The sequence below is a fragment of the Engystomops pustulosus genome, chromosome 1, assembly GCF_040894005.1.
Source record: "Engystomops pustulosus chromosome 1, aEngPut4.maternal, whole genome shotgun sequence".
NCBI lineage: Eukaryota > Metazoa > Chordata > Amphibia > Anura > Leptodactylidae > Engystomops > Engystomops pustulosus.
This window is the reverse complement of record NC_092411.1, coordinates 139300829-139322570: the sequence shown is the minus strand read 5'-3', so window position 1 is coordinate 139322570 and position 21742 is coordinate 139300829. Positions and strand designations below refer to the sequence as shown.

Here is a 21742-nt window from a genome sequence, read left to right as displayed (position 1 = left end):
AAATATAGCAATACCAACATCAAATTGGCACATCACCTCAACCCTGCCTCAAGAACCCAACCATTTCTCAATGACATCTCATGCTATTTTGACTAAATTGGCGCAGTTCCTTTGACAATGTCAAAAAGTTGTTCTATTAAGTCAGCTTGAGCAGGTTAGTCAAGGTTCAGCACTCAGAGTTCTGATAAAAATGTGGCTTTAGCTTTATTTTCAAAAATGATATCAGCATAGTACAAACAGCATGGAAATTCAGGAATATTGGCTGAAGCGTGAATCATTATATTACTATGATGCTTAGAGTCTCATTCTTGTACTGTGGTCAGTCTGTGAAATCTTTCTGGCACACGGATTAGTAAAGAGAGAGTTATATAACAAAATAAAAAAGTTAATATTCAAATCACCCCTTTTCCTCAAATGCATAATCATAAATAGATAAAAAAATATCACAAACATAATAGACATTCCAACCTGCCCAATTTAAAATATAAAACTGATTATGACCTGAGGTAAACGCCATAACAAAAAAACTTTTGTAAAATTTTGAAATTTTTACACTAAATATTTTAGTGTACAGTTCTCAAAATTAGATTGTCTGCAAAGTATAAAAAAAACTATGTGTCAGAATTCTAAAATTCTGTAAAAAATATTTAGCATCTTTTTCAAGGTGTTAACACGGTTCAAAACTGTATACATTTGGTATTTCCATAACCGTACCAAGCCAAAGAATAAAGGGGTTTTGTCATTTGTAAAGAACAGTATAAGCTGCAAAAACAAAGCCCAAGACAACATCAAAAAGTTATGTGTGTCAGAATATGGCGATTCTCACTTTTTCAAGATTTAGCAAGCTCTGTGCATGATGCGTAATCTTTGTGCGCTATATAAATAAATATTGGCTGCTGTAAAAACAAAACCCACTACAAAATGTACAACTATGTTTCTTTTTGTTAATTCCACTGCACTTGGAAGTTATTTCTGCCTTCCAGTACATTTCCCAAAATATTATATCCCACTAGGAAGTACAATTTTTCCAGCAGATAACAGGTCCTCATATAGCTCTGCAAAATGTAAAAACATACAAATATAAACACGGCTTCTGAAATGCGGGAAGTGAGAATTGGAAATACAAAAAAGGTAAAAAGCCTGGACCTTAAGCCTTAAAGAGTTAAAGCTTGCTTGTTTATTGGATTGGGGATCCCTGGACACCACCACAATATTTTGTGATTTGCACTACTTGTTTTTTTTTGTGTTTCTTTGCTACTGTATATTTCTTTAAAAATTATTAATAGGAGAATAACAAAAACTGTGTTAAACATATATTTGTTTTTTCTACTTGTTCCTGGCACTGGTCTTCTTTAATCTTGACATGCTGGGAAGGCCGGAAAAAAAGACTTATAAAAAGCAGGCTGGAGCCATGTCCGCTGCTACGGGCTGCTAATTATTCAAGCCCACTTGTCACATCCCTCTCTCATGCTGGAGAGGGAGGCGAGGTCACATGAGAGGCATGAATAATTAACAGCCCATAGCCCTGGACAACATTCTAGCGCTCTGGCATGCTATTTATAAGTCTTTCTTTCAGACGATCCCGACATGTCAAGATTAAAGAAGACCAGCGCTGGGATTGGAAAGAAAAGGGCAGTAGAGTATTTTTTAGTGGTAGATTTACTTTACAGGTAAGGTCCATCTTTAAACATTAACAAATATGTACAGTGGGACATGACCAGTGAGGTACTATGCTCTATAATCCCAACATTCATAAAAATAAAAATGTCTCTGAACTTTTGTGACTGATATGCTCCCTTCATCTCATTGTGTCATTACTGCTCAGCCCACACCTTATTCATTCTAGTGAACAACATGGATTAGGGCGGCCACAGGGAATTTCAGGGCACCCAGCCACAGAAATGTTATGCTTTAAGCCACACCCTTTTTACTGCTCTTTACCTAACCCCCTACCATTTCCATACAGTATAATCCCAACCATTATGTCCCCTTAGGGCCCCCCACATAGTATTATGCCATCTGCCTATGCCCCATTCACACTTTAAAATTTACCCTTTGATACTTTTATTTATTCCATATGCCCCCACTACAGTTTTGTACCCCCTTCCTCTCACATTGTGCCCCCCCCCTTACAATGTGGCCTTTTCCATCTTCTCACATCATGCCCCCCTCCTTCCCCTTTCGTTGTTCCCTCCTCCTCCTCACATTGTGCCCCACTCCTTCACTCTTACATTGCAGTCCCCTCCTCCATACCTCCAGGTCCTCTGCTATATTACTAAGGGGTCTTGTGCTAAATTACTAGGGGTGCCCTATGTTAAATTACTAGGTTGGGGTTATGTACTATATTGCGTGGACGGGTCCTGTGCTTTATTATTAGGAAGCGTCCAGTGGTAGATTATTATGGGAGGTCCTATGCTACATTACTATTGAGGAATGCAGGGATACATTAGTATGGGTTTGTGGGCTACAGGTGATATTACAGTGTACCTTTGAGGGTTGGGGGAAGTGCAATTTTGCTTATCTGCCACATATACTGAAAGTTACATTGGATATGTGCTAAGAATATAAGTGTCTCCCTGGATATTACATGGACAAAATAGCGGATAACCTATACAGACAGTCCCGGGGTTACATACCAGATTCCATAGGTTTGTTCTTAAATTGAATTTGTATGTAAGTCAAAACTTTATATTTTATAATTCTAGGTCCAGACAAATTTTTTTTTTACCCCAGTGACAATTGGAGTTTCAAAATTTTTTACTGTAATTGGACCAAGGATTATCAATAAAGCTTCATTACAGACACCTTACAGCTGATCATTGCAGTCTGGGACTATAGTAAGGCATCCGAAGAGCTTCACCAGAGGTCACAGTGGGCAGAGGGGTCCGTCTTTTACTATAGGGCGTCTGTAAGTCGGGTGTCCTTAAGTAGGGGACTGCCTGTATAATGAAAATACTGGCACCAACATTCACCAATTTTGACACTATACTACCCACTTTTTTTAAAATTTGTATAATACTTTATTGTTATTAATTGTGTGGTAATAAGTAGAACAAATAAAATAATCCAATTACACGCTGTATAAAAACCATAAAATAGAAATACAATAAAACATAAAGTAAAATAGGAAAAACTATGTCCATTAAAATCACAAATGTATAATATCTGCAACAGTGTGTATTTTCCGCTGCTTGCTGGGCACTTTCATTAGTAGGGAGATAAATCAATTCAGACAAATAATGTCAATTTAAGGTATAAACAAAGATGGAAGACCGACACATTCAGGATGCTTAAGAAGGTAATGATGGAACAGGTCTTCCTTTATTCAAGGTGTACAGTCATACAGTAGTGGAGATGCAATAAAATGATCTACGCTTTTCAATGCTCTATCCATGTGTAAAACAAACATATTGGTCATCTGACCTATAGGCGCGCCGCCCTGGGGTCATATGACTGGGTTACAATGAAAACTACACATAACCATGCATGTTCAGCAATAGACACAATTCATTAAACACATCTTTATCCCACAGTTTATTAAAACATCTAATCAAGAAAGAAGATGCACATATAAAAGCATCACAGTAGAGAAAGCCATCCCCATAATATACATCTACATAAAAATTAATAAACAATGCGATGCATCAGAAGCGTATCTAGTTCTTCAGTATAACGGTGGGTGGAGGTAAACCAATATATTATGCCCATATAGTGGTAGATACTGATTCCCCTTAGCCCTCTTTATTAATAATCACGGGACAAACAATGAAAGTTGAGAGTCCTCAGTTGTTGATTCCTTTTATTAGCCGACTAATAAGGATAATGTTAGTTGAAAGGTTTTGAGACTGCTTAGGTCTCAGTATGGCAGGCATGGTATAAAACAATATCTTAATAGAACACAAATGTATACACAAATGGACACAGTAATGCTATGGTTGATGAGACAAGTGATAAGACACAGAATAATCAATGGAAGAAGTAAAGTAAACACTAATGGCAATAAATATTTAAGCACTTAGGGAGTGAGAAGGTTTTATTGTTCCTTGATTGAGATCTGGTCCATGGCAGTGATGATCCCACAAAGACATAAATTCATGCAAAAATATACAAATAAGTTTCCCAGGATGGGAAAAGGTAAACCGTGCCTCTTTTGCTACCTTATAAGGCAGCCCCCTTAACACCAAGAATGACTTTTAGGGAGCCTAATGACATGATGTGGGTTTAAAACAAAATCAATATATCTATTGTGAATTTCCCCACTGTGGGACTAATAAAGGATTATCTTATTCCAGAATGAAACAGATTCCCAACTGTAGACAGCACTGTTTTTATGTGGTTGCATCTCTGCAGTACAATGTAGGGAATCAGCTTTGGTGAGTGAGAGGATTTTGACTAGAGTTAGGAAGTAAGAGATCTCCTTACAGGAGACTTTGCCAATTAAGGCCACCTTTTAGGTGTGTAGAGACTTATTGGGGGATTCTGGGAAAATCTGCAAATAAATTTTCCAGGATGGGAAAAGGAAAACCAAGCCTTTTATAAGTCATATTTCCAGAGCCCCCTCTTCTCTGCTACAGATAAGTCCCCAATCTAAAAAGCATCAATATCCGATGCAATAACAGGAACTTCTCCCATCAAACATACAAGATGTAAAACCTTGCACCTTTCACATTAAAATTATTGTGGTGAAGGACATGCTGACAACGAGAGGTCATAATCATGCCAAGGGGAAGCCGCAGCTGAACTTCAAGGGTGGAGCCACCTGCCAGCCTGGCCCCAGTAATGAGGTGTGCACCCCCGCCGGCTGCACACCCACCTGCTTAAACAGTTTTGGAGTGTGCCCAGAACCCGGGTGACCTGAAGCTGTGTGAGGGATTTTCTGAAGCCTAGGGGCTGACAGAGACAACCAAGACGCTATGCACAGTTAGCAAGTGTGAAAGCCATGAACGATTCTTTTACTGATGGGTAGATATGAACTCTACATGAAAGATTTGTATGAAAGAAAGCAAGATCTATGGAAGCATAAATGTGTGATGTTGTAATTTTTTTTTAAAAAGATGTAAAACCTGGCTGACATAATGACTACGGATGGGATAAAGATTCCTAACTCTAATAGTGACAACATCATCCCAGGTAACTTCATCTGCCCCGAGCAGGGCTGCACTAGTCACATTATGCAACTACCTGTGTCCTATAGATACAGATAAACTTGGAAGCTGGGTATTGGGCCCCCAAAAGTCCCAGGGCCTAGAGATTGTCCCTTCTTCCCCCCTGGTAGCTATACCTCATATATGAACTTTGATTCACAAATGAAAATAAGTGGTTCAGTCTGACAATGCATGCACTAAACATCTACTAATGTTTCAAACTGACGTGAAGTTTGTGAAGTCACACACACAGAGTTGTGGTTCTGAGAAATTCAATACAATATAAAGTAAAATGAATAAAACCTTGTAGGTCCTACTCCAACTAGAGAAGTTGCATCAGTAGGGAGACTAATCAATTCAGCTGAATAATTCAAGATGTAGTTGATCTTGTGAGACTGAGTATAGCATTCATCTGCTGAGTGATGTGTTGCATAAGACGCTATTGATAGCAAACATATAGTAAATTGTCCTTGGTATGTCATAAATATCTTCTCAGTCATAGATGGTAACATGCAATGTATTTCAAACAGAGCATTCTTTCTTGTAAGGCAGCTTTCAGTTGCTAGTTATCTATGAGATGCTTGATGTAATATACTAAATCATAAGCAATTGAGTATATTCATAGAATAGTGCAGTCTAATCACTCATATATCAATTGTAATATATTTTTTGAAATTCACTTTAGTTGAAATCCAGGCTCTTTTATATAGTACAGTGTGCAGTATATATACACTCATGGCCACTTCCTCTTTGTGTTGCTGTGCACTCACGACCATGTAACTTCTCAATTAGTAGTAAGAGTAGTACTACTGTACTTTGCCCACATATACAGGATAGAAGTAGAGGTACTTAGCTATACCAATATAAATAGAAAAATAGAAGTCATACATACAAAATAGGAATACAGGCGGTCCCCTACTTAAGAACACTCGACTTACATACGACCTCTGGATATTGGTAATTTATTTTACTTTAGTCCTAAGCTACAATAAACAGCTGTAACAGTTATCAAATGTGCCTGTAATGAAGCTTTAGTGTTAATATTGATTCTTATGACAACCCAACATTTTTAAAATCCAATTGTCACAGAGACCAAAAAAGTTCTGGCTGGGATTACAATGATAAAATATACAGTTCCGACTTACATACAAACTCAACTTAAGAACAAACCTACAGACCCCATCTCGTATGTAACCCGGGGACTGCCTGTACTGTGTTGTGCCTATTTAAACAGGATAGGAGTAGAAGTATTGTGCTGTGTCCATATTAAAAAGGATATAAGTAGTACTGTGTCCAAATATAAAAATAATAATTTTTATTTATATAGCGCCATCATATTCCGTAGCACTTTAGAAATCATAGGGAACATATACAAATAAAATACTGCATTACAGAGTACAAACAGTTATATGGAACAATAGGAGTGAGGGCCCTGCTTGCAAGAGCTTAAAGTCTATGAGAATGAGAGGGTGACACAAGAAAGAGCCTATCTAGGATAGGAATACTAGTAATGTTCCCATTTATACAGGAGAGGAATAGTAGTACTGTGTTGTATTTATTATTACATGATATGAATAACAGTACTGTGTTGTGTCTATATATACAGAATAGAAGTATTAGCACTCTGCTGTGCCCATATATACAGGATAGGAGTTTTAGTGCTGTACTATATCATAGTGTAAAATAAGAAAAGTAGTTCTGTGCTATATTGTAGTGTAGAATAGGAGAAGTATTGACGTTCTACAGCCTAGTGTAGAATAGAAGTAGTAGTGCGGTGTTATAACTAGTGTAGGATAGGTTTAGAAGTGCTGTATAATAACAAACCATAAAGACAGATTACAGTTTATCAATAGTAGTGTCTATAGGGTCATCCCTCAAACCGCTGTCTGTTTTCACACAGAAAATACTAGAATGCAGCATATTAACTTCCATAATAAATGTGTATTTTAGCATTAATCCATATTTACATACATAGCAGTAGACAGCAATTCACACGTAGTGATAAATCACAGCTTCAACCTTGTATAAGGCAGTACTCAGGTACAATAGGCCTTATTTCTTTGGCTCATGGACATCATGTTTGAGGAAGGGTGAGGTTCCCCTGATGTACTCTACGTAAAGGACCTGTCACGCCTAGTGGATCTACTCTGTGAGCTGTTATCACTATGTGCCACTTGCTGTCTAGTGCCATGTATGTAAATATGGAGTGATGGTTTAGATCAGTGATGGGCAACCCTTTGAGCTTGGTGTGTCAAAATTCGCCAAAAAAACGAGCATAACTCGGGTGCTGTGTCACCTTTAGAAAAAAAGCTAATTTTGTAATAACATGTCCAGCAGCCTCCCTTTATTAAGAACATGTCCAGCAGCGGCCTCCCCTTATTAAGAACATGTCCAGCAGCGGCCTCCCCTTATTAAGAACATGTCCAGCAGCGACCTCCCCTTATTAAGAACATGTCCAGCAGCGGCCTCCCCTTGTTAAGAACACGTCCAGCAGCGGCCTCCCCTTATTAAGAACACGTCCAGCAGCGGCCTCCCCTTATTAAGAACATGTCCAGCAGGGGCCTCCCCTTATTAAGAACATGTCCACCAGCGGCCTCCCCTTATTAAGAACATGTCCAGCAGCGGCCTCCCCTTATTAAGAACACGTCCAGCAGTGGCCTCCCCTTATTAAGAACATGTCCAGCAGCGGCCTCCCCTTATTAAGAACATGTCCACCAGCGGCCTCCCCTTATTAAGAACATGTCCACCAGCGGCCTCCCCTTATTAAGAACATGTCCAGCAGCGGCCTCCCCTTATTAAGAACATGTCCAGCAGCGGCCTCCCCTTATTAAGAACATGTCCAGCAGTGGCCTCCCCTTATTAAGAACATGTCCAGCAGCGGCCTCCCCTTATTAAGAACATGTCCAGCAGCGGCCTCACCTTATTAAGAACATGTCCAGCAGCGGCCTCCCCTTATTAAGAACATGTCCAGCAGCGGCCTCCCCTTATTAAGAACATGTCCATCAGCGGCCTCCCCTTATTAAGAACATGTCTAGCAGCGGCCTCCCCTTATTAAGAACATGTCCAGCAGCGGCCTCCCCTTATTAAGAACATGTCCAGCAGTGGCCTCCCCTTATTAAGAACATGTCCAGCAGCGGCCTCCCCTTATTAAGAACATATCCAGCAGCGGCCTCCCCTTATTAAGAACATGTCCAGCAGCGGCCTTCCTTTTCTACTAAAATACCCCAAGCGGCCTCCCTTTACTACTAAAATACCCCTAGCGGCCTCCCTTTACTACTAAAAAACCCCTAGCGGCCTCCCTTTACTACTAAAATACCCCTAGCCGCCTCCCTTTACTACTAAAATACCCCTAGCCACCTCCTTTTACTACTAAAATACCCCTAACCGCCTCCCTTTAAATATAATATAATAATAAACTTATATACTTACCCAGTGATGTCTTCTTCCCTGTAGCTTTACTGGCAGGTCTGACGATAATGGCGGATCGGCTCCTCCAGGTTGCACCTGACGTCAGGTAGCCCCAGTCACGTGACGAGCAGCGCGCACTGCAGCCTGGAGGAGCTGGAGGAGTTGCAGACGGTGGGCGGACCAACGCGGCGCCGGACAGGTAAGCAGGGGGCGGAACACAGGGACGGGTGTGGGACATTAACACAGGGGCAGCACATTACACAGGGAGGGGGCGGACCGCGGGCACTGTGCGGCTGTGTGTCACCAAAAATGGCTACGCGTGTCATAGGTTCGCCATCACTGGTTTAGATAAATGTTTATTATTGAAAATACAATACTATGTTATAGTGTTTTCTAGTTGAATACAGTAGTAGTGCTGTAATCTAGTGTAGGAGTGTGGTAGGGCTGTGCTAAATTCTAGTGTAGGATAGGTGTAGTAGTGCTGTGCTATAATCAAATCCACTTTGGGTAAATATAAATTTGAGATCAAAGAATTTCTCTATTGTAAAAGGCATCATTTTCTACAAGTCCCTGAGTTGTGGCAATAATTCACACTGCCCTATACATGATTTCTTTGTTTGAAGTACATTGCGTGCTGCCATCCATTGCATGCCTAATCTGTCGCTGAGAAGAAAAATATGTATGACATTACAAGCACAAACTAAAAATGTGACAACTGTAATCAACCAGTAGATGAATGCTAAACTTACAAGATCTACTATCAACTAATCCTTGAATTGGCATTATTTGGCTTGATCACCAAGCCAGAAATGATAGCAGGGCACCGCAAGGCAATATGTCAGGGTTCACACAGTAAAAATAGCTAAATGGGAGATGTCAACACGGCTTTAGTCTCTAAGGTATCAGCAGTGGTGCTCATCTGAGGAGTAAGTCTGTACAGCATATAATAAGAAAAAAAGCAGTGGCACTCACCAGTCCAATAAAACAGTGTTCCCCAACCTTTTTGTATCTGGGGACCAGCTGCACCCAATTTTTTTTTACCAGGGACCGGGCCCCTTTTTACCATTGTCCCTGAAAAAGACAATGGTGTGCCCGCAAACAGTCCATATCTAAACCCAACCCATATAATGCCTCCTTTTCTGGAACCCCTGGTATAAATACCATGTCCAGCAGTGGCCTCCCTCATTAATAACGTGTCCCACCAGCGGCCTCCCTTCACTAACAACATGTCCAGCAGGGGCCTCTCCTCACTAACAACATGTCCAGCAGTGGCCTCCCTCATTAATAACGTGTCCCACCAGCGGCCTCCCTTCACTAACAACATGTCCAGCAGCGGCCTCTCCTCACTAACAATATGTCCAGCAGCGGCCTCTCCTCACTAACAACATGTCCAGCAGCGGCCTCTCCTCACTAACAACATGTCCAGCAGCGGCCTCTCCTCACTAATACCATGTCCAGCATTGGCCTCCCTCATTAATAACGTGTCCCACCAGCGGCCTCCCTTCACTAACAACATGTCCAGCAGCGGCCTCCCTCATTAATAACGTGTCCCACGAGCGGCCTCCCTTCACTAACAACATGTCCAGCAGCGGCCTCTCCTCACTAACAACATGTCCAGCAGCGGGCTTCTTTCACTAAAAACATGTCCAGCAGCGGCCTCCCCTCACTAATAACATGACAATCAATGGCCTCCCCTCACTAATAACATGACAATCAGCGGCCTCCCTCCCTACTAATGCAAAGGCCCTACTCCTTGTCTCAAATATACATTTGTGATTTTAGAGGAAATAGATTAGTTCATTTATTTCTGTTTTATGGTTTTTATTGAGGGTGCAATTGGAATATTTTTTGCTAGTACACAGTTCATAGATAAAGCATGTTTTTAAATAGGTTGGTAGTTAGTATAGTGTCAAAAGTGGTAAAAGTTGGTGCCAGTAGTACTTACCTGTTAATGCTTCATTGAACTCCTGCCATGAAACAATTGTCTGATTGAAACCTTCCCATGTTATCTCTGGTGCCATCTGCGCCATCTGTTCTTCTAAACCATATAGCAAATTTGCAACATGTCTGAATATATTGTATTCCAAAGAAATAAACTGTTGAAGAAAAGGACGTATAGTTTAAAGAAAAAACTAAAATTAAGTACTGTATTCTGCCTTACTATGTAATTTTGTATAATGCCTGCTAATATTTGTTTTATATAATAAAGGGTCAAATCAATAATATCACATATTGCAGAACTTTTCCTATTTACATTTTATTTCTAATCGCTACATATTGCCAGTGACAATTGGAGTTTCAAATTTTTTGTAATGTAATTGGACCAAGGATTATCAATAAAGCTTCCTTACAGACACTTTACAGCTGAGCATTGCAGTCTGGGACTATAGCGAAGCCTCCAGAGAGCTTCACCAGAGGTCACAGTGGGCAGAGGGGTCCATCTGTAACTATGAGTCGTCTGTAAGTCGGGTGTCCTTAAGTAGGGTACTGCCTGTATAGGTATTTGGGGGTCCATGTAGATAAAAAATTAAACTGCCATTGCCATATAAATGCTCAGCTAAAAAGGGTGCGAGTAGATTATATTTTTTAAGAACACTAAAATCTTTTAACGTTTGTGGTAGATTATTAGTCGGTTTTTATTAGAATGTTGTGGAGAGTGTTTTATGTTTTGCTATAGCTGCCTGGGGCACAGTTATTATGGATTGGGACAAAACGAGGTTAGATAAATTTGTCAGGAAGGCAGGATTCATTGTAGGCCAAGAATTAGTAAATTTGGACAGTATATTGGTTAGGAGATCATTTGATTTAGGAAAATAATAATATCTGATTTAGGAAAATAATAATAATGCATAATGTTGTAGAAAGTCAAGAAAGTTCTTTTAGTGGAAGGTGTATTCAATTGAAATGTAAAACTGATAGGTTTAGAGGTTCTTTTATCCCAACGGCTATTAGACACATGAATATGTTGAAAGAACAGGAGGGTGTCTTACCCTCATGTGACTTGTTATTGTGTCTATGTTTTTTAGTGTATGTTTTTTTATGTATGTTTTTATGTGATGTATTGTTTAGTTGAGCTGTCTTGACACTATGAATTTCCCTTATTATTATTATTACTCTCTATGATAGTAACGAGCTGTGCAACTGTATGACTATGGTCAGATTTCTGTCCACTGGAAGTAAACATGGAAGCTTTCTATAAAATGCCAGCAAGCAGAGATCTAGAAAACCGTGAGGAATTGATACAGAAAGTACATTGGAAAATAGTATACATTTTCATCACATAAACAATTACATTAATTTGCTGAAGTGAGAATACCCCCTTAAATATGGACATGCAGTTTCTCAATGACCTATGGTTATTGCTGCTATGCGCAAGTCAAGTCATTAGACAATTTGGTTTAGAAAGTGAGCCCTCTTCCCTTTTAAGTAAATTACAGATGCATGTAACAAACTATATGAACACATAGCTAACATCAACAATATTCTGTAACTTACAATACACAGACAGAAGAGAGAAAGGACGGTAGTTCCAATCATCCTGCTGGGGAATTTAAAACACGGGTCCCATGCATATATATTTCTTTCAAACCAGCCTTTCTGTTCTCTAAAATATAACAAATTATTTCCAATAAATCCACTGATTAAGATAAATAGAAGAAACTTTACTATATGATATTATTAGCATGTCATTTTTATTATCATTTCTATTGCTTGAAATAAAATATGTGATCATAATACCTTTCAATTGCTGAGCGTAAAAGATGAAGTTACAGTTAACCTTTTGAAACCACTAAGATCTTTTCACCAGCCATGGCATGACAAAACATGTAAAGTAACACAAATTTACACTCAAAATAGAAAGTGCTGAGAAGGTATGTCTGTAGATACGCATTGTGAAAGGTTTATGTATTTATTTTTTAAAAAGGATTTTATTTAGGATTTTTAACAAAAAACTGTACAAATACACACAAGTGGAACTGGTACATAATGCAAAGTAAATCCAAATGTAGTCATAGCATCAGCATAAGTGGACTAAATATGCAGAGATATTAATGCAGCAGTAGTAGGTTTACAAGTTAGTGGAAGGTTTACAGTATTGACTCTAAATTAGTGTAGTCTCAGAAAAGCCCACTACCTCTGCTGTATGTCTCTTATATGTTGTAGCACATACTCCTGAAACTACAGGGAAAGTTTCCTTTTTTTGTGTGTAAGATGGTAATAAGTCCATGATCAAAATATGACCCACTAATACGATTTTTAGATCAGGGGTGTCAAACTCAATTTCACGGGGTGCCACATAAGCCTTGTGGTTGAGTTAATGGGGCGAATGTTATTTTATTACTGTATAAATGTATTGACTCAATCTGTTTAGTAGTAGAATTAGGATACATTCAGATGGCCACAATAGAAGTCTATTGCTCCCTGTCACAGTATGGTGAGCACGTGGTGTACACTGCACTGTGACCCAGTCGGGTTTGTCTGCCTCTTCCTCCAGGCCCCATTCATGGTCATCTGAATGTACCCTTACCATTGCAATCAGCCATTTGAGGGCAAAGCTAAACTCCCCTAGCACCTCATTGCCCCTCCAAGCAGCCACAGAGCCCCTGGTGCCCCCTGGCAGTCACAGTGCCCCCAGCGGCTTCTCCAGCAGTTACAGTGCTGCTTCGGGGGAGCAAGGAAAGATGGGTATCAGACCGTTCCTCTATGATGTGTTTCCGATGAGTGTAGGATAGGGGCACGGAAACAAGAACAGGGCCAGACGAGACAAGGTTTGACACTGGTTTTATAGATGATCATCTTTATCTATAATGCAATGGAATGTAGATATTTTTGCTTATTTATTAAATATGATCTTTTCTGCATGTCTCCATACAGAGCATAACCAATCTACATCTTACTTCAATATTGATTTTCTGGATGATGGCAGTCAATTTAAAAAGTCAGAAGCTGCACAAGAGGAGCTCTCTCTCTGCTCCTGGGAAAAACCTTATGTGAGTTGCCAATTGCTGTATGCTGTGGTTGGGAAGTTGTACAGTAGGTACAGTTTCTTGGTAGTGAGGAAACTACTGTATTGTATAGTTAGTGGCCAGACGGCCTAGGATTTTATTGCTGTATTTTTGTTTTGCCATTTTTTTCCTGCTTGAAGTTAATAAAACTGGTTGAGGCCAGTTGCACCCAATTTGTCTGGAGTGGACTGTGACTGCGTTGTGCCAAAAAAAGTGCTCGTCTATCCCAGGAGACGGCGATCCCAGAGCTAATCCCGTTACAACATGTAAAAATGAATGAAACTTACAGTACAGGTTTTCGAAATAGTCTCTTGACATGCTCAGCTTGATGTATTGGAAGGAAACATTTTTCATCCTAATAACAAAAACATGAACCAATATTTATCATAAAATGTCTTCTACACATAGGAAAATTGATTATAATTTGCTTCATCATTATCAAGAGGAGACTTTATTGTCAAGTAATGGCGTATATACTCAAGCATAAGTCGACCCGACTATAAGCCGAAGTCCCTAATTTAGCCACAAATAACTGGGAAAATGTATTGACTCAAGTATAAACCTAGGGTGGGAAATGCATTGGTTACAGCCTCTTCCAGTAATTAAATTCCCCATGCAGCCAGTAACCCCCCACCACCTATGAAATGCCCCAAGCAACCAGCCACCCAGTTATGAAATGTCCCATGCAGCCAGCCACCCCTGTTATGAAATCCCCCATGTAGCCAGCCCCCACCCACTGATGATGAAATGTCCCAGGCAGGCAGGCCCTCACTCTTCTCATGAAATACCCCATGCAGGCAGGCCCTCGCTCTTCTCATGAAATACCCCATGCAGCCAGGTCCCTCCCTCTTCTCATGAAATGCCCCCTGCAGCCCCTTGATGTATATATGTAAAAAAAAAGTGCATACTCACTTTTCGGCGGACCCAGACGCTCGGGGTAACTCCCTGATGCTCCCGTCCTTCTCTTCTTTCTTTTCTCTGCATGTAACAGCGGGCAATGGGCAGCCACCCCGAGCATTGGGAGCGCCGGAAGAGGAATATGTAATTTTTTTTAAATAAACTCATGTATAAGTTGAGGTGGGGTTTTTCTGCACATTTTTTTTTTTTAAACTTGACTTATACACAAGTATATACGGTATGTAAGAATAATTTATGAGAAAAACTTACATTTCGGATATCAGCTCCCAAGTAGATTCTGATATATTTGATGAAGATATGAACAAAACGCCCCATCAGGAAAACTAAACACAGCATTGATGGCCAATCAAAAATAACCTTTTCATAATAACCATAGATCTGTAAAAATAAAATAAATGAAAGATCAAATCACAGTTATTATTTCAAACTTTTGAATGTGCATAGGATATAGCATCCATAAGTGTTTTTTTTTAAATTCTAAACATTTATTTCCACCCAAAATTTTAAAATACTGTATATGATTGAGCATAAACCGAGTTTTTCAGCACAAAAAAAGTGCTGAAAAAGCAACACTCTGCTTATACTCAAGTAAAAACTTACTTACTTCTTACTTACTTTTTTACAATGATAGTTCTGTGCTCACCAGCGCTGACATCATAGTGTGTACGTGGCCAGCACAGGACCTGTAACTGCTGGCGCACACAACGGGGGCTCATTTACTAAGGGTCTGCGGACCGCATTTTCGTCCGGTTTCCCGACGATTTCCGTGTTGTGCAGCATTTAACAGGGGTTTTTGGCGCACGCAATTGTATTTTGGCGCATCAGCGCTGGCTTTCAGGCAACACAAATCGGGGGGCGGGCTGTTGGACGATCCAACGGATTCGTCCAACGCGTGGGATTTTACATCATAAATTGTGTCGCAACACATGCACTCACATACATCGGGAAGAAGAAGGTGAACTACGGCAGACCTCAGTGGGGGAGCAACATATGCAGGATCTCGGGCGCAGGATGTTGGTGAATTGCGCCGGACTTCATCTTCGTCAGACCGCCCGGATCGGGGATCGTGACAGGACCGGGTAAGTAAATGTGCCCTATTATGATGTCAGCGGCGGCTGACGTCATAGTGTGTGTTACAATGATAGTTCTGTGCTCGCCACCGCTGACATCATAGTGTGTACGTGGCCAGCACAGGACCTGTCACTGCTGGCGCACACAATGGGGGCTCATTTACTAAGGGTCTGCGGACCGCATTTTTGTGCGGTTTCCCGACGATTTCCGCGTTGTGCCGCATTTAACCCCTTAACGACTTGGCCTTTTTTAGTTTTTTCACTTCCATTTTTCACTCCCCACCTTCAAAAATCTATAACTTTTTTATTTTTCCACATAAAGAGCTGTGTTATGGCTTATTTTCTGCGTAACAAATTGCACTTCGTAGTGACGGTATTTAATATTCCATGGTGCGTACTGGGAAGCGGGAAAAAAATTCTAAATGCAGTGAAAATGGTGAAAAAACACATTTGCGACGTTTTCATGTGGGCTTGGATTTTACAGCTTTCACTGTGTGCCACAAATGACATGTCTACTTTATTCTTTGGGTTGCTACGATTATGTGGATACCAAATTTGTATAGGTTTTATAATGTTTTCCTACATTTAAAAAAATTAAAACCTCCTGTACAAAAATTCTTTTTTTGATTTTGCCGTCTTCTGGCGGCAATAACTTTTTCATACTTTGGTGTACGGAGCTGTGGGTGGTGTAATTTTTTGCGACTTTTGATGGCGTTTTCATTGCTATCATTTATTAGGACTGTGCGACCTTTTGATCACTTTTTATAAATTTTTTTATATTTTCCAAAATGGCAAAAAATTTTCATTTTTGACTTTGGACGCTATTTTCCGTTACGGGGTTAAACGCAGCAAAAAAACGTTATTATATTTTGATAGATCGGACATTTTCGGACGTGGCGATACCTAATGTGTTTATGATTTTTACTGTTTATTAATATTAATATCAGTTCTAGGGAAAGGGGGGTGATTTGAATTTTTAGGTTTTTTTATAATAATTTTTTTTTTTTTAACTTTTTTTAACTTTTACTTTTACTATCTTTCAGACTCCCTAGGGTACTTTAACCCTAGGTTGTCTGATCGATCCTACCATATACTGCCATACTACAGTATGGCAGTATATGGGGATTTTACTCCTCATTCATTACAATGTGCTGATAGCACATTGTAATGAATGGGTTAAAACGAGACAGCTTCGGGCCTCCGTGAGGCCCGAAGCTGTCATGGCAACGGATCACCGCTCCCCGTGACGTCATCGGGGAGCGATGATCCGCGGCAAGATGGCGGCCCATGCGGCGCCATCTTTCTGAAGCCTCCGGCAGCATTGCCTTCGGCGATTGTAGTGAAAGCACCTGCGATCGGTGCTAGCACCGATCGCAGGTGTTACCGGTAAGCCTTTGCTGCAATATGCAGCAAAGACTTACCGGCTATGGAGAGGGCTCGGCCCGCGAGCCCTCTCCATGCACCCGGACCCGGCGCGCACCTTACTAGTATGGCGCGCGTCGGGAAGGGGTTAACAGGGGTTTTTGGCGCACGCGATTGTATTTTGGCGCATCGGCGCTGGCTTTCAGGCAACACAAATCGGGGGGTGGGCCGTTGGACGATCCAATGGATTTGGCCAACGCGCGGGATTTAACATCATAAATTGTGTCGCAACACATGCACTCACATACACCGGGAAGAAGAAGGTGAACTCAGTGGGGGAGCAACATATGCAGGATCTCGGGCGCAGGATGTTGGTGAATCGCGCCGGACTTCATCTTCGTCAGACCGTCCAAGTAAATGTGCCCTATTATGATGTCAGCGGCGGCTGACGTCATAGTGTGTGTGCAGCCAGCGCACACAGACTTATCGATGCCAGAAGTAAGAAGAGGACCTACAGGGGCATCAGAAAGGTTAGTATCTACTATTTTTTTATGTGCTGGGTATTCTAAGGGCTGGCTATCTATATATATTGTATGTACCGTATATACTCGAGTATAAGCTGACCCAAATATAAGCCGAGGTACCTTATTTTACCACAAAAAACTGGGAAATCCTATTGACATGAGTATAAGCCTAAGGTGGGAAATGCATTGGTGCCAGCCCATGCCCCCAGTATATAGATACCCAGCCCCCTGCCCCCAGTATATAGCTAGCCAGGCCATGCCCCCCCAGTATATAGCCAGCCAGCCTCCTGTTCCCCAGTATATAGCCAGCCAGCATATGCCCCCCAGTATATAGCCAGCCACCACATCCCCCCAGTATATAGCCAGCCAGAATATGCCCCCTAGTATAAAGAGAGGTTCTAGTATATAGCCAGCCAGCTTGCCAATGTCCCCCAGTATTTAGCCAGTCAGCCCATGCCACCCAGTATATAGCCAGCCTATGTTATCTGATTCCCATCAAGGTATTTAAACAAGCCTCCATTAGGTTACATTTAGGCAGCTATTTTTTTTACATGCATTTTGGAGAACCCCCCGCCAAAAAAAAGACTAATGCTGTAATAAACAAAAATGTATTAAAAACAAAAGGATAACGAAAACATGTGTAATGGAAAATAACCGATGACACAAATTTACATTTGATGTGAATGTAAAATAAAATAGCAATATTTTTTTTAAAATCGCTTTATTGGCACAGAAATGAAATGGTACAACATCACAAAACAAGCAGCATTAGCTGAGGTACATCAGATATAACAACATATATCTTTATGCAATTATTTGTCATGTGTGATGTCGTCAGCACAAATGGTTAGGCAACAAGGTAACCTGCTACCCTAAATCTGGAGAATAAGGAGTCCCTCCTGTCGACAATGCACAGAGGAGTGCAAGGAGGGTGCCAGCACCCAGTTGCAACTGTAGTATGTAAAGTTATAATACCACCTACAGCAAGTATAGAACTCATTGAAGAGGGACAAGAGACTCTCTCAGACTGTGAACATTAAAAAGGGTATCTGGGGAAGAGCACCAAGAGCCCCACCCTCTCCAGAACTTATCCGGGCAACCGCAGTGTTTGTAGACTATACTCTCGTAAGGTAAAGTCAGATTAACTAATTTCTTCCACTGAGAGACAGTAGGAGAGCGATCAGCCATCCAGGGTATGGCATGGCCTTACGGGGCAAAAACAGAGCTTCCTTCAGAAAAAAAGTTTCATAATGTGACCAGTCATCCTCACCGGCGAGATAGGGACCGGTTTATTCAGGATATCAGACAGCAGAGAAACTACTTCTCTCCAGAAATCGGCTATGTATTCGCAAGTCCATATTAGGTGGATGAAATCTTTGGTAATCTATGCATATGGTACAGTCTGACTGGAGTTAAATAGAACTGATGGGTGATGAACAAGTGAATTAGTTTATTATTGACTGCCGGTGATAGCGAGGTGTGAGACTCCTGGGCCGCCCTATCGGGCTCTGACTGGCAGAGGGGGACCCTCCAGCAGCTCAGAGAGGAGGTGGGTGTAGATAACAGATACCAGACCTCTAGGTCCCTGAGAGCGGGAAGTGGGAATGAGGAGAAAGCAGTCTCTGTTGGAGGGAACTGAGTCAAAAAAGCGTGCCTTAGCTGTAGGCAACGATAGACTTCCCTATCCGGAACATCAAAAGCGGATCTAATTGCCTCCACAGAAAGAGCCTCTCCATCCTCCCCAAGAAGGCAAGAGCCTCCAAGCATTTACCTTATCTTTGAGATACGTCACCAAAGGGGAAATATTAAGGGTAAAGGAACGGGAGATGTCCCATACAATATGTACACCCAGGTATTGAAATCTTTCCACTATTTGAAGCCTGCAGAACTCAGGGCCCGAACCATAGCCCTCCCTACGTAGTGGCATCAGAAAGGACTTATCCCAATTAATGAGGAGGCCGAGAAGTCACCAAACCTGTTTATAATTGAGATGGCCCTGGGAAGGGTGGCAGCAGAGTTAGATATATACAATGCTATGCCATCGGCATAAAGGCTAATTCTGTTCTCCCTTGCACCTCACTCGTACTCCCTGAAAAGCGGCATCAAGGCGAATCTGGATGGCTAGGGGCTCCATCGCATTTGTGAACTGGAGCGGTGAAAGAGGACATCCCTGACTGGTACCCCTATTGAGGCAAAAGGAAAGGAAACTAAACCATGCACCAGCACCTTGGCAGTAGGGCAACTTTACAGTATAGACACCCACTTGAGAAACCTAGGCCCGAACCCGAATCTTTCCAGCACTGCCAACAGGTATGACTATTCTACTGAATCGAATACCTTGGCCGTGTCTAGCAAGGCCAAGGCCCAATCTTGTTGTTCCCACCACCCCACCTGGGAGATAACCTGGACCAGTCGAATATTATCCAACCTGCACCTGCCAGGAATAAAGCCTGCTTGATCTGAATGTATAATTTCTGTTATGGCCAGGATTTTGGTTAATATTTTATACTCATTATTGAGGAGTGCCACACTCCTATGGGTCCTTTCCCGGCTTCACTAATACTACAATAGTGGCATCGTTGAGGGTAGACGGGAGGCAACTCCTATCGAATGCTGATCGGTACATGGCCGATAGGTGGGGAGTAAGATATGTTGCGTATTGTAAGTTGACCTCTAAAGGGAGACCATCAGGGCCCGATGTCTTACCCTTGGCCATAGACTGGAGCGTTTTAGTGATCTTCTCTTCAGATATAGGGGCCTCCAGCAACTGATTGCTCTCGGGAGAAAGGCCGGGAAATGTAAGTTCATCTAAATACTCAGCTAGTTCAGTAGTTGTGTGGGAGAATTTGGATGTGTAAAGCTCCCTATAGAAAGCAGCAAATTCTGAAAGAATATCATCGGAGGAAGATACTGTTGGGCCTGCTGTGGATTTAATACGCAATACCGGGGGAGAGGAGGAAGCCTTCATCGCCAACCAAGCAAGCAGCTTACCTGATTGATTGCCTGCTTCAAAATATAACTGTCTATTGAAATAGAGCCTTATAGCTGCCTTTTCTTTTACCACCGCTCCCTGTTTGCCTCATCTGGGTTCCTAGCAAAGGCAACTCCGGCTCTTTACAGGCCTGGCCAATTCCTCTTCATGCATTGCGGAGGATTTTTTAACAAAAGAAATAGATGAGCGCAGGTAACCGCGGAGGTAAGACTTCAGGGTATCCCATGTTAGTAAGTCATCTTGATTAGCATTGTGCATCTCAAAAAACTGTGATAGTTGGTCTGGAATTCTGTCTATAGCCTTAATAAGAGTGAGTCAGATGGGATGAATCCTGTTACTCAGCATCCTCTCCTCCAACCCCCATGTTAAGCTGAGGATAACAGGGCTGTGGTCAGACAGGCAGCGCGGCAGATGGGAAATGTCAGCCGTATCTGCATGAATGCCAGGGATGCCAAACATATAATCTATTCTAGACAAAGTGTGAAATCTAACTGTGTGGCATGTGAACTCTTGTAATGACGGGTGGAAGGATCTCCACAGATCGATCCAACCGAGTTCTGACCTGGGCAAGTTGTGAGGAACCTGGAGAATGACAAGAACTGGAGCCTGCAGAGAAACGATCTATATGAGGGTGCATTACTAGATTCAAATCCCCCATTAGTAGAATTTCAGCCCCTGGGTACTGGGAAGCAAGCGTAACTGTGTCCTGCAGGATTTGGAAAGGAAACATACAATCAAGACAATATCAGAGCATAACAGTAGTAACCCTGTTGCCTCAAACTTCACCCCCTCCCTCCCACTCGACTATTTACAAAAAACAATTCCAACAAGAAAAAAAATAAACCAGCTCAGTTGAGCCATGTCGTAAAAGTGGCTAAAGAGATAATTATGGGGGAAAGACCCACAAAACAGCTGAAATTTGTGGGTCAATTCACAAACGAGCCTGCCGATACATCAGCTACTCGCACAAGTAAAGGAAAATCTGTCCCTCTGGATAAGCACAGCAGGATGCCTTTCTAAAGAATTATATATCTCACCAAACCTGTAATGTCCTAAATCAGCATTGAACCAAGTCCCTGAAAGAGAAAAGAGAAGATCACCGGGTATTAACGCCGGGCGATATGCGGTTACGAACCAGCCACTCATCCGCCTCTGCAGGAGTAGAGAAGAAGATTGACCGGTCATCATCTATTACTCGAAGTCTAGCTGGATAAGCCATGGAATAAACAATATTTCTTTCTCTCAGCTTCCGCTTGACCTGCACAAAGCACGCTCTCTGACACTGCAATTCAGGGCAAGTCCGTAAATATTGAGACTG

General features: G+C 41.5%; 1 protein-coding gene across 2 annotated transcripts in view; it reads right to left on the bottom strand.

Annotated features, from left to right (window-relative positions):
• LOC140133870 (stimulated by retinoic acid gene 6 protein-like) overlaps nucleotides 1-21742 on the bottom strand; it is an 89583-nt gene that overhangs the window by 23891 nt on the left and 43950 nt on the right. For both annotated transcript variants that reach the window (XM_072154538.1, XM_072154530.1), the window contains 4 exons: nucleotides 14726-14854; nucleotides 13846-13913; nucleotides 12048-12156; nucleotides 10498-10648 (listed from right to left, as the gene is read on the bottom strand). In XM_072154538.1, the coding sequence (XP_072010639.1) occupies nucleotides 10498-10648; nucleotides 12048-12156; nucleotides 13846-13913; nucleotides 14726-14854 (457 nt within the window). The remainder of the gene's footprint in view (nucleotides 1-10497; nucleotides 10649-12047; nucleotides 12157-13845; nucleotides 13914-14725; nucleotides 14855-21742) is intronic.